Source organism: Cnephaeus nilssonii, assembly GCF_951640355.1.
Source record: "Cnephaeus nilssonii genome assembly, chromosome: 14".
In the NCBI taxonomy this organism is placed as follows: Eukaryota; Metazoa; Chordata; class Mammalia; order Chiroptera; family Vespertilionidae; genus Cnephaeus; species Cnephaeus nilssonii.
Window position 1 is genome coordinate 10,011,403 of NC_137085.1, and position 12,670 is coordinate 10,024,072.

The 12,670-nt window shown below is 58.1% G+C and overlaps 1 protein-coding gene across 2 annotated transcripts in view; it reads left to right on the plus strand.

Moving 5' to 3' along the window:
• COL27A1 (collagen type XXVII alpha 1 chain) overlaps nt 1-12,670 on the plus strand; it is a 124,993-nt gene that overhangs the window by 96,631 nt on the left and 15,692 nt on the right. For both annotated transcript variants that reach the window (XM_079790348.1, XM_079790349.1), the window contains exons 37-41: nt 3,228-3,335; nt 7,687-7,740; nt 7,847-7,954; nt 8,950-9,003; nt 9,924-9,977. In XM_079790348.1, coding sequence (XP_079646474.1) covers nt 3,228-3,335; nt 7,687-7,740; nt 7,847-7,954; nt 8,950-9,003; nt 9,924-9,977 — 378 coding nt within the window. The remainder of the gene's footprint in view (nt 1-3,227; nt 3,336-7,686; nt 7,741-7,846; nt 7,955-8,949; nt 9,004-9,923; nt 9,978-12,670) is intronic.

A 12,670-nucleotide genomic window follows, 5' to 3' on the forward strand; every position in this document is an offset into this window, starting at 1 on the left:
AGGGGGAGAGACTGAGGCTCAGAGGGAGGTAGAGGTGCATTCGTCCAGTGTCTGTTGCTGCGAGTGGAGGATCCAAGATTCAAACCCGGGGCTCACGGGCATCAAAGCCTGTGGGCCTAACTCAGACCTGCCATGCCATCTGTCAGCCGCAAGTACTAGAAGCTTAAGGAGGGCTGGTGTTGCTGTCTGGTACCAGCCCTACCTCCCACTCAGGCCTGTCTCTGGCCTCCATCCCTGACCCAAGAGTGGGCTTTCCCCAGTGCTGACCTGTAACACTGTGTGAGTCTCCCCGACCCCCACAGCCCAGGCCCCCACATGCCATGTCCCGGGGTCCCCTCTGTCATCCATTTATTCTCCATGTGAGCTCAGATGAGCACCCCTCTTCTCTGGGCCTGAATTCCCCCATCCCTACACCTCCACCCCCATTCCCTGTCCCCACAGTTGCTCTGGTCCAGAGCTTCCCCCTCTCCCAGGATGCCTCAGGGACAGGCCCCTGCTGGCTTCCATCTACCTGCCCTATATTCATCTTGCAAGGGCAAGAGCGCCCCCTGTCTGCCTCTCTCAACCCGGCTGCACCTCGGGTGTAAACCGGAGCATCCGACAGCCCCTCCACACCCGGGGCCAATTGCCTGTTCCCTGTTTGGTGATGTTGAAGAACATTCTGGCTAAAATGCTTTGTGTACCCCACTCACCGTGTGCTTGTACCACCTGCCTTAAGAGCTTCACGCGAATGAACACGTGTAGTCCTCCCAGCGGCCCTGGGAGCCAGATCCCTCAGCATCCCCAGGGCACGGGTGAGAAAACAGGCAGGACGCCGAGGCTTGCCCGGTTCTGGGCAGCCACCTCCTGCTCCTTGGAATCGTGGCTGAGGTGGGTCGGGAGGGGGTCCCAGGTCTGGTGCCTCACACAGTCTTTCCAGCACCTGCCGTGGCTCCTCAGCCCCGGCTGCTTCCTCTGTCACCCCCTCAAAGCCTGTCCCCCCCAGTCCCTGGGCCAGAGGAGCCACACCCACATGCGGTGTCCCCCCCCCCCCCCCCGGGGCCTCGCTTGAATCCCAGGAGAGAACCCGTTCTCTCTGTGACGTTGGGTGACAATCCCCGTCACGGTGAAAACAACCCGTGGGCGGTGCACGGCACTTCCCGGGGAATAGCGAGCTGACAGCCAGCCCGTCGGTGGTGCTGAGGACGGCGGCGGTGACTCTTTGTCACCGCGAGCCCTTATCCAGCAGGTGCTCCGTTTACAAACCAGGAGGCTTGCCCAGGGTCACACAGCTGGTGAGAAGTGGCAGCAACATCGGAATGTAGGCAGCGTAACCCCCGAGGTGAGGGAGGTATTGTCCCCCGGGCACTGAGCCTTGGCATCAGAAGGGACCAGTACCCTGGCGCTCGCCAGTGCCCTGCCACTGACTTGCGTGTGGTGTTGGGAAGTCTCTGCCTCCCTCTGGGCCTCAGTTTCCTCATCTGTAAGTGGAGAGAGTTGACTAGGCAACTTGTAAGGCTCTTCTGCGCATTGGCAGATGTCCTAGAACTTTGGGATTCCCCAGCACCCCAGAGCCCATTCTGCATGGGATCCACAAGGACTCTCCACCCACCCCCCACCCCCCGCTCCGCCCGCCCAGCTGTGTGAGAGCCCAGATGTGGGGGTGTGGGAGCTCTCTGGAGCCAGAGGTCCTGCAGGGTCTGGGCCAAGGCCCTTGGCTGAAAACCACCTCAGCCACCTGAGCAGGCTGCCTGCCTCTCAGAGCCGGGAGAGCGGGTGGCCAAGGACCACAGGCCAGAAGGGGAATCCTGGAGCCAGAGGGGGGCTGCAGGGGAGTCATCAGGCCAGCCCCTGTCTCCACGCCAGGCCCTGCTTGGGACCTGAGAATCTCAGCGGGAAGGAACCTCAGACAGTAACCTGCCTCTCTGTTTCCTGGCGCCCAGGTCTGCTCCGCGCTGGCCCACACGATAGCTTGGAGTCTCCCTCCCTCATCTGTGTCATCTCTGGACCCCTCTCCACTGGGAAGTCCTCCCTGATGAGCTAGAAACTGCCCCAGCAGCCCCCCACACCAGCCCCCTGCACCCGGAGCCCCAGCCCCGGCAGGAGGGGCCTGCAGTGCGTGCTCTCCGCGACCCCGTTCCCAGGCTCCGGCTTCATGCCCTCTGCACCCGCTCTTTCTCCGGGACGCACACCAGTTTATCTGAGTCCCTCGTAAAGTGTGGCGCCAGGAAACAAAACTGGCAAAGACGCTGCTTCTCTGAGCCCGCTCCCCACCCACCCTTCCTCGCACCCGTGACGTCATACCCTCTCCCCATGGTCTCTCGATAGTCACAGAGGAGCCACCTGCAGACCGGCCACAGGTCCCAGCGGGCCTGCCACCCCCAATGGAGGCAGCGTTCTGCGGCCACTGCCTAAGCTGCACCCCTGGCACCTACTCTGCCCATGGGGCCAAGGGCAACAGCCCATGCCCCCTTCTGGCACAGACACAGCGGGGCATGGGTGGTGCGATTCTGTATAAGCGCTAGCTGCCATCCACTCGCCAGAGGGAGTGTTCTGGGCCAGTGAGAATGAGAGCCACACAGAGCAGACAGCAATGGGAAAACGTGCTCCCAGTAGAGGAAGATATTGACAAAAGATATTAACTGTGGAACCGTGCAGTCTCATTGGACTGTGCCTTTAAAGCTTAGCTCATTGCTACCTGCTGTGTCATCTTGGAACCACTGTTTCGCTGCTCTGAGGCTGGCTCATAGCCATCACAACCATCACCTCTTATTATGAATGTTGTAAACTGTTTGCACGTGAGCAAAGGTCGGAAATGCAACTCAGAAAAATGGGGAAGTCCTGAGAATCAGAACTGGGTGACTTTTCTTCCTTTGTAAACATTTATTTCAGTTCTTACGATTCTTGTCTTCCCCGTGTGCCTACGTTGGAGAGAGCCCTAGTCTCCCCAGCCTGGCCCCTTCCTGTGAACTTGATGGGGGCGGGTGGGGGGTGTGGTCAGGGTCTGTTCTTTCCCGAGCCACCCCCTCCCGGGCCCAGGCACGGACACTAGCAATCGACATGTCAGGAATGTTCCCTGTGCCACGGGCCGTGCCAGCACAACCCTTTGGCAGCTCAGGGAACGACAGAGAACGTAGAAGCTGGTCAGCTGTGGGCGTCTGATGAGCCCTGAGGTTTGGGCCCCCTGTTGGGCTTGATGACTAATTTGTTCTTTCTCTCTCTCTTCTCCTCATACCCTTCCCACCCAGGGGGACAGGGGTGACCCAGGGCCTGACGGTGAGCGTGGCGAGAAGGGCCAGGAGGGACTGATGGGCGAGGATGGCCCCCCTGGCCTGCCGGGCATCACTGGCGTCCGGGTGAGTGTCCATGGCTGCGTGCCACACGGAGGGCTCCTGGGAGCAAATGACATTCATGCCTATTTCAGGCAGTTGGGGGGGGGGTGGTTGGCAGCAGCCACCTCAGGGTCTTCTGCTGTGGTCCTCCCTCTCCTGCCTAAACCTCCCATGGCTCCCCAGTACCGTCAGAGTAATATCGCTCTCCTTAGCATGAACCCTGCACAAACCGGCCCCCTTCCACCCCACTGCCCACATCCTGCCCAACCCCCTCCCTCCACCCCCATCAGCCACACTGAATTTAATCGGGAGGGCGCTGGCCCCGATTCTTCCTCAGGAACTTGCTGTGTGACCTCCCACACACCCTTGCCCTCCTTGCATCCTACCCTTGGTGTGATGAAGGATTTGGAAGGAATGTGTGCTGAGATCACTTTGAGTTCCGACATTCCAGGGGCCCTTTTTTAGGGAGCTTTTGCGTATCCCAACTGTGGAAAGGGCAAAAGTGTGCGGCAGAAATAGCACCGGACCCAAAGTCCAAAGGTTAAGATCTGGCTCATGACCTTGATCTCACTCTCTGCATGACCTTGAACAGATCACGGCCTCTCTCTGAGCCTTGGTTTTCTCACTGATGAAGAGAAAACTTAGGATACGAAAGCGCTTTCTAAAATTCAACAGGAATATAAAAGATTGCCTTTATGAATTTGGGAAAGGAAATGACTAGAAGCTGGTGATTGTGGTGATGATGATGGTGGTGGTGGTGGTAGTAGTAGTGATGGTGATGATGGATGGTGATGAGGTTATAGTGGTGATGATGATGATGATAGTGGTGATGATGGTGGTGGTGGTTGCAGTGGTGATGATGGCGGTGATGGTGGTAGTAGTGGTTGATGGTGGATGGTGGTGGGAATTTTGGTGGTGATGATGATGGTGGTGGTGGTTATAGTGGTGATGATGATTATGATGATAGTGGTAGTGATAGTGGTGATGGGATGGTGGTGGTGGTTGTAGTGGTGATGATGGCGGTGATGGTAGTAGTAGTGATGGTGATGATGGATGGTGGTGGGGATTTTGGTGGTAATGATGATGATGGCAGTGGCAATAGTAGTAGTGATAGTGTTGGTGATGGTGGTGGTGGTGGTTATAGTGGTGATGATGGTGGTGATGGTGGTTGTAGTGGTGGTGATGATGGATGGTGGTGGGGATTTTGGTGAAGATGATGATGGCAGTGGCGATAGTAGTAGTGATAGTGTTGGCGACGGTGATTACAGTGGCAGAGGTGGTGACCGTGGACATGGAGATGCTGGTGGTGTTGGTGATGGTGGTGGTGGTGGTGGTGGTGGTGGTGGCAGTGTTATGCCCATATTTTGTTGTCACTGGAGCTGGAAAGAGGATCATTGGGGCCAGACTGAGTGAGTGTCGGGTGACGGCGGTGGTGAGAACCCTGTATTTGAGTCTCTTTGGCATCAGGACTGCAGGACAAGTATCTCCCACTCTGTGACTGGAAACAGTTGAGTATTTAAAAATAGAATTTTATGAGCCACCAGGGCCTTTCCAGAAATACATCTATATGGATGGGGGCCCAGCGAAAGTCTTCCTTCTGGCCCCGTGGCCTCACCCCACTGGATGCGCCAGCACTTACTCAGGGATTCCCACACCACGGGGAGGCTCCCAGCTGCCGAGGGCCGTCGGAACAAGTGGCCGGCTGCCCGCCCGCCCGGGGGGTGACTCCGTCTCCCTGGCCCTGTACTGGACGCTTTGGCACTGACTCATTCTCCTTCAGACCAGGAGTCAGCCATTGCAGTCACCTCTGTCCACCAGCAAAGCCCACCAGCCCCTGTACCCTGATTTCACAATTCCCCAGCCAGCACCAGCCTGGGCCCAGGGAGACCTAGAAACGGAGGGCTCGCGTTTCATTTCAGACCTGGCTGGGTGACCTGCAGACCAGGCCCTCGTCCCACTGAGCCTTGGTGTCTTTAGCTCTAAAATGGGAGGAGTAATCCCTTCCTCTGAGCTCTGTGTTGAGAACTGAATGAGACAAGAGGTAGAGTGTGGACACATTGCCTGGCCATGGTTGAGGCCATGGCCATTGTTAGGATTTTATTACTAGAGGAGCAAGAGACCTGGGTACTGTCAAGTCCATGGCTGTCCGACAGGAACAGAATACAAGCTACGTGTGTGGTTTAAAATGATCTAATAGTCACATTTTTTAAAAGGTAAAGAGAAACAGGTGAAATTGATGGTAGTAACGTTTTATTTAGCCCAATGTATCCCAGATACAAACATTTCAACATGTAATCGATATAAAAATTATTAATAAGGTACTTTGCACTTTTGGTACTGTGTCTTTGAAACTCAGCGTATAGTTTATACGTAGAGCACCTCTCAATTCAGATGCTAAATTATTATTGGGGGAAAAAAAACTGGGTCTGTATTTAGGTTTCATAAAATGCACAGTTGAAAATGTAGATTCATATCCCAAGTTGTTCCTAACATACTTGAAAGTTTTCCAATAATTTAATTGTCCGTTTTTTTACATTTAATTTTAAGGTCATTAAAACTTAATCGGATTACAGGTTCAGTTCTTCAGTCACAGTAGCCACATTTCAAGTTCTCAGTAGCCGTGCATGGACAGGACAAGGCTAGTTCAAGACCTTCGTGGTAAAGGTGGGGAAACTGAGGCACAGAGAAGGGCAGGGGCTTGTCCAGGGTCCCATGAAGACTCAGGCACTGGAATGCAGGGCCACTGCTCCTTACGGCTTGAGGTCCCCAGGATGTGTGGCTGGCACTTCCCTTTGGCACAAAGTTGTCATCTCCAACACCCTTTGGCCACATTGTGTCTTTGGAGCCGACATTTGTCCCTGATACTCAATCAAAGCCGGCCTGCCTGCAAGATTCCTCCACGGGCCATCCTCAGGGCAGCTGCCGGAGTCTTCACCGGGAACCAAGTCCCTCTGGCTTAGCCCAGGTGTTCCCTTGTTCCTCTAGGATCCCCTCTTCCTACCCCTTCTCCTCTGAGAAGGCACCTCCTATTCTGAGAGGGGACCATCACCTCCCTCGTCCTACAACATGTGCCTCTGCTAATGCAGCCAAAGGGATCGAATCAAACCAGCTCTTCAGTGCCTGCCAAGAACATAGATGTTCTCCGCAGCTCCCTTGGAGATGTGGGCCCTCAAGGGACTTTCCTCCGGGGGCAGCTGGGATGTCCTTTCCAGCCAGAACTGCTGTCTGCCTTCCCGCTATGTCCCCACCCAGTGTGGTCCAGGGTTGGGACTCGCTTCTCCCTCTCTTGCTGTCTCATCTCTCTCACACACTCATTCACCGCCCCCACCCCTGCCTCGAACTGAGTTTCCTGATAACTATGGGGACAAAGCCAGATTGCCCCCCACCCGCACTTGAGGCAGCGCAGGAGAGAGTAGCATTTGGGGATGCCTTGGGGGGAAGAGGCAGCGAGGCCTATTAAAGGGGGTATCCTGGATGCCCCAGTGCAGTGGTCGGCAAACCGCGGCTCGAGAGCCACATGCGGCTCTTTGGCCCCTTGAGTGTTCTAACGCCACTTCTTCAAAATAGACTCGCCCAGGCCGAAAACCGACTTCTGCGCATGGGCCACGAAGTTTCAATCACACTGTACGTGCCCGCCCGCACGTGGTATTTTGTGGAAGAGCCACACTCAAGGGGCCAAAGAGCCGCACGTGGCTCGCGAGCCGCGGTTTGCCAACCATGGCCCAGTGGAAGAGTGGGGAAGGGCAGCTGACCTTCCTGGGACAGTGCCCTCCTGTGAGGAGCCCTTTGAGCCCCAGCATTTGAGAGGGGGGACCCTGTCAGTGGGGTGTGACCTCAGGGCTCAGCAGAAGTGGCGCTCAGTATCTCAGAGAGGAGGGAGGGCCTAGAACATGTCTCCTGCCTGCCTGATGTCACCGGCGGGCACCCTGAGCCCTGGACGGGAATCAAGGCTTTACCTTTGGGCACTTCGGCTGCCACCATCTATGGGAGGGAGTCTGAGTCGGGCCTCAGGCTCAGGGTCAATTCACGGCGCATGGAGAGAGCTCAGTGCAGGGAGCAGTTCGCATCGGGACAGCCTGGGGACCCAACGGAAACCATGACAACAGCCATTTACCCATCACTGACTGTGGACCAGGCGCCTCGTAAGCACGACAATGTATCACCAGGTCGAATCCTCAGCTCTGCCCCCACTTTGCAGACAAATACACCATCACAGGAAGTTGGGTCATGCTCAAGGTCACATGGACGTGGGGGCGCAGAATCAGCTGGGAACCCAGGCAGTCGGCCTCCGGAGCGAGTGCTGTGATGCTGCGTGGACCCGCCTAGTGGTCCCTCATTCCTCATCTTTTCCTCCCTTTTCCTCCTTCTCCCTCAGGGTCCTGAAGGAAAACCAGGGAAGCAAGGCGAGAAGGGCCGGACCGGGGCCAAGGTAGGATCCCCCCATCTCCTCCTGCCATGTTCCAGCCGTGGCCCTCTCCCTCTCCCCCTCCTCCCACCAGAGGCCTGGTGACGGCCTGTCTCTCCTCCCGCTGCAGGGTGCCAAGGGCTACCAAGGACAGCTGGGTGAGATGGGAGCCCCTGGAGACCCCGGACCCCCTGGCACCCCAGGCCCTAAAGGGTCCCGAGGCAGCCTGGGACCAACGGTGAGAACTCTCTGGGTGGGGTGGGGTGGGTGGCGTCGTCATGGCACAGAGGGGCCGAGGGCAGAAAGGGAGGTCTCCCCACTCCAGCTGTCGGCTGAACCCCTGTTGTCTCAGCCACTCCCTTTGCATCACGGGTCCCTTTGGGGACCTGCGGAAGCTGGAAGAGTGCACACAACACAGTCTGACGGGTCCTGGCCCCCTGAAGACCAGATGAATGAGCCCTGCTTAGTCTTAGTCTTAATCAAACCAGACTCTGGGTGTGCTTTTCCTGAACGAGGAGATTTCCCCTGGAAACAGGTTCACGCGAAGCTGCTGCGCTCCCTGGGCGGCCCTGACGCTGTCCCGGGCCATCGCTGGCCAGGGGTGACGGCTGCAGCGGGAAGGAGACCCTAAGAGGGGCAGGGGGGTGGGGGGCAGACGAGGGTGACCCGCATCTCCGAGCTGCCAGTGTGTGTGCGGTCAGCAGCCGTGCTGGCCGGGGCACTTGCCCGTGTCCTGGTGGAAATGCTGCCACCAGGGCTGAGTTCAAGCCGCCAACGCGACATCACGGAATGCGCGGTCGGGGCAGAGGCGCAGGGCGCGCTGTTAGCTAGCGTTCCCACCACCCAGGTGCTAACCTCCGAGCAGAGGTAATAAACAGTAAACTAATTAGCAGGAGGCATTTTGAATACGTTGTTGCCTCTGTTTTACATATCACGGAACCGTCAACTCACATCGTTTGATTTTTTATAACCATTCTGCTCACAGAATTGGGGGAAATGGAGCCGTCGGCTCTCGGGAGCCACTGGAGTTGGGAGAAGGAAGGTTCTGGGGGGGCGGGGAGCCTCAGGACAGAGGGGACAAGGCCACTGGTTCTTCACCTTGACCTCCGGCCTGGGTTCTGGGTGAAATATACGTGCCAGGCTTCTGGGCTCAGCTGGCTGGAGCCCGGGGGACAGAGTGAGTCCCTGCTGTGGGAGCCACACTCGTACCAACGCGGTCTCCTCCTCTCGTAGGGCGCTCCGGGTCGGATGGGGGCCCAAGGAGAACCGGGACTGGCTGGCTACGATGTAAGGAAATCTCACCTCCCCCCTCTGCAACTCCACCTCCACCACCTCCCACCTGGGGGCCAGCCTGCGGCCCTTGGAGAGTCCTAGTCTCCCCTGCCCCTGGGAGCACCTGGGCCCACACACCAGGGTGGGGGCCCATCGGTGGCCAGGCGGGGTGGGGTGGACAGAGATCCTCCCTCTGCGCCCCCTCTGAGTCCTTCCCCTGATGGTGGGTGCCCCGTGTACCTCGTCTCTGCGCTCTGTGGGAGGAAAGAGCCGTGGCTGGTTTGGCATCCCAGTTGGCATCCCTGGAGGTGGCTGAGCCAAACCCACATTACACATCTGGGATGCCGGGCCTCGGCGCAGCACGGGGCTTGCTCAGAAAGGGAATCGGAGGCTCGGGGAGGCTTTGGGTGTGTGCAAGGCCTGGCAGCTTGCTCAGTTAGCAGTGGGTCCTGTGTGTGTGTAAGAGGTCCAGCAGGGAGGGGAGGAGGGGGGGAGGAGAGCAGGCGAGAGAGGCAAAGGAGATGGAAACTGGAAAGGAGGGTGCTGGGTACCCACAGGGGAACCCATATGTGCGGTCTGACCAGGGACTGGGCAAGCCCTCGAGGCAAGCCTTCTGCCCCTGCCCCAGAGGACACGCCAGCTCTCCCACGGTCTTGTCCCAGGCCTGCTCCAGGGCACGGAGGTCAGAGCCCTCAACCACCCAAGCGGACCCACCCTTGGAGGTGTATCTGGGACCCACACGGCCAGTCTAGGAGGCCAGGGCCCAGAGAGGCCCAGGGCTTGCTCAGCAGTCACACAGCCAGTGGGGGCAGAGCCAGGGCCCAGCGGCACAGCCCGGGTCTCCCATCTCCGAGTCCCTGTCCTTCATCGAGTCCCTCCCGAGTCCTCCCACCCCCATGCTCTCACCTCATGCCTCGCCTTCTTGTTTCCTGCAGGGACACAAAGGCACCGTGGGACCCCTCGGGCCTCCGGGACCAAAGGGCGAAAAGGTGGGTGTTGGGTTGTGGGAAGCAGCTGCTCCCTGATACCCGGGCCGGCAGGCGCGAGCCCCTGGGCACTGTGGCTGGGACAGCACGGGACGTTCACAGCAGGCTCACCCCTGCTCACTCCACGGCGGCCAGCAGGCAGGAGCCCTCAGACCTATGACCCACACATGCACGGGGTATGGTCTCTGAGCCTGGCACCAGGACAAAACAGACCCAGTCCCTGTCCTCCTGGGCTTTCGGTCCAGCAAGGCAAGTAGACAGCAGTCACGCAATGACTAAAACTACGGATTCCCTCACCCCCATGCACAGGGGAGCCGGAGCCTTGCTGGGGAATGAGGTCACCCAGCAAGAGCCAGGAGGGGGCTCGGGAAGGACGCAGGAGCACCAGATTTACTGACCACAGAGGAGCACACGAGGCGGAGCCCCCCGCCCTTGGCTCCAGATGCCATAAAGGAAAGGAGTTGTGCCCTAGCCGGTTTGGCTCAGTGGATAGAGTGTCGGCCATGGACTGAAGGGTCCTGAGTTCGATTCCCATCAAGTGCACATACCTCAGTTGCAGGCTCAATTCCCGGCCCTGGTTGGGCACGAGCAGGAGGCAACCAGTCAATGTGTTTCTCTCTGTCTCTCCCCCTCCCTTCCATTCTCTCTAAAAAAGTCAATAGAAAAAAATATCCTCAGATGAGGATTAGGAAAAAAAAAAAGGAGAGGAGTTGCTAGAAGGAATCTTGCTGATGGTTGTGCCCTGCCCCCACTGTGCAGGTGGGACCGCCAGAGGGCCAGGGCATCAGGCCTGGGTCAGAACCCACGGCAGCGCCACGCTGGCCCTGAGACCATCGTTGAGTCCTGTGTTAGCGGCTCTAGGTTCCTTCTTCCTTTCCTCCCTCCTCTCCCGATGGCTCAGCTGGAAGGTTCGCTAGCGGGCGGCCGCGCTGCCTCCTTGCCCCGCTGCCTCCTCGCCCCGCTGCCTCCTCGCCCCGCTGCCTCCTCGGCCCTCCTTCACTTTGTCGAGTCAGCTCCCCACTAACTACATCCCGCTGTGGGTGAATCACCCTGGCCCGGCTTGCTGGCCAGCTGGCCCATCCTCCCGCTTGGAGAGGAACAGTTCTGCCATCAGAGTGAGCCACAGGCTCTGACATCACTCGGGAAACCGCAGCAAGTGCCTCTCGGTTCCCAGAGTCCCTCCTGGGCCCTCACAGTCTGGTGCAGGATTAGTTAACACAGACCCTAAAAAAGGGGGGTTCCTCTCTGCTCCGGGCCATCTACAGCCCCAGAAGTAGTCCCTACGGCTGCTGAGAGTGGAACCCAAATCCCAAGTCTGCTATAAATCTGCTGGGGCCTTGGGTGGGGCCCCTGGATTCCCTGAGCCTTGATTGCCTCATCTGTTAAGTGGGCGGGTACCTTGGGAAGGCTGAGCCAGACATCACCTATATGTCAGCCAGACGCATTTTCTGACTCGCATGGTATGATCCGTTTGGTCATGCATTGGCCGGCAATGCAACAGGCATGTATGGATTCATAATGATTTATCTAGTGTGGGAGCTGCGGAATGATGCCCTAATGAGCTCAAAAATAAAAATAGTAACATCGATGAATAGTCCACCACAGGCTGGGAGGGAAGAGAGAGCAGGGTCCTGGGGAGCCCTGCCCTCCGAAGCGTAAGAGCCAAGTACAAGCTCTTTCCACAAGATTCTCCCTCATCCTCGTCCTGACCTGGACAAGGAGGCATCAGAGTCCCACATGACAGGTGGAGAAACCCAGTCTCCATGGCGCTCCGGGACCAGCTCCGTGTCAGTGGGAGGGTGGCGGGACCAGGATTCAGACCCTGTCTCAGGCCAGACCCAGCTTCTCTAGCCAGAGGCAGATGCTTCGGTGAGCCAATATGCTGTTCGCTGGAAAATTCCCTGTGGGATATGTATCCACGAAGGCAGTGGCAGAGGGGTCGGGGTGATGGGATGAGACCCTAGGACAGGGGTCCTCAAACTACGGCCCGCGGGCCACATGCGGCCCGCCGAGGACATTTTTCCGGCCCGCCGGGTGTTTTTGCCGCTGCTGCCTGTCCTGCTTAGCAGCCGACTTAGCAGTGTGCATAGGAATTTGTTCATAGTTTGTTTTTTTTAAAACTATAGTCCGGCCCTCCAACGGTCTGAGGGACAGTGAACTGGGCCCCTGTTTAAAAAGTTTGAGGATCCCTGCCCTAGGAAGAGGGAGGAGGGTGGCAGGGGCTCCCCCAGCTCTCTGCTGCTAAAAATGCATCCCCAGACCACAGCCTCAATGGAGGGTAGAGGGAGAGATCGCTATAGCTGGCTTTTGGCCCAGACCGCCCCTTGATTTCTGTGTGGCTTTGGCGAAGACCCTTCCTTCCCTGGGCCTCAGTTTCACCATCTGTAAAGTGGGGCAGCAGTGGCAGCAGCATAGGGGTGGGTTCTACGAGACAACGTATGAGGCACACCTCATAAAATGCCTGGCACACAGAACTCGCTAGGTGAACACAGCCCCTTCCCAAGTCCCCCGTCCAGCAGCCTCCCCCGACAGCGGGACGAGCCCCCGGACAGAGCCATAGAGAGTGGACAGGGCGGAGAGGGAAGCCCCACGCCCTGGGCCACCCTCCTGGGTACAACCCGTTCTAGGCCTGGGGCCAAATCCCTCCTGCCTTCCATGTCTGCCCGCAGGAGCCACAGAGGCCCGGGGCCAAGGTG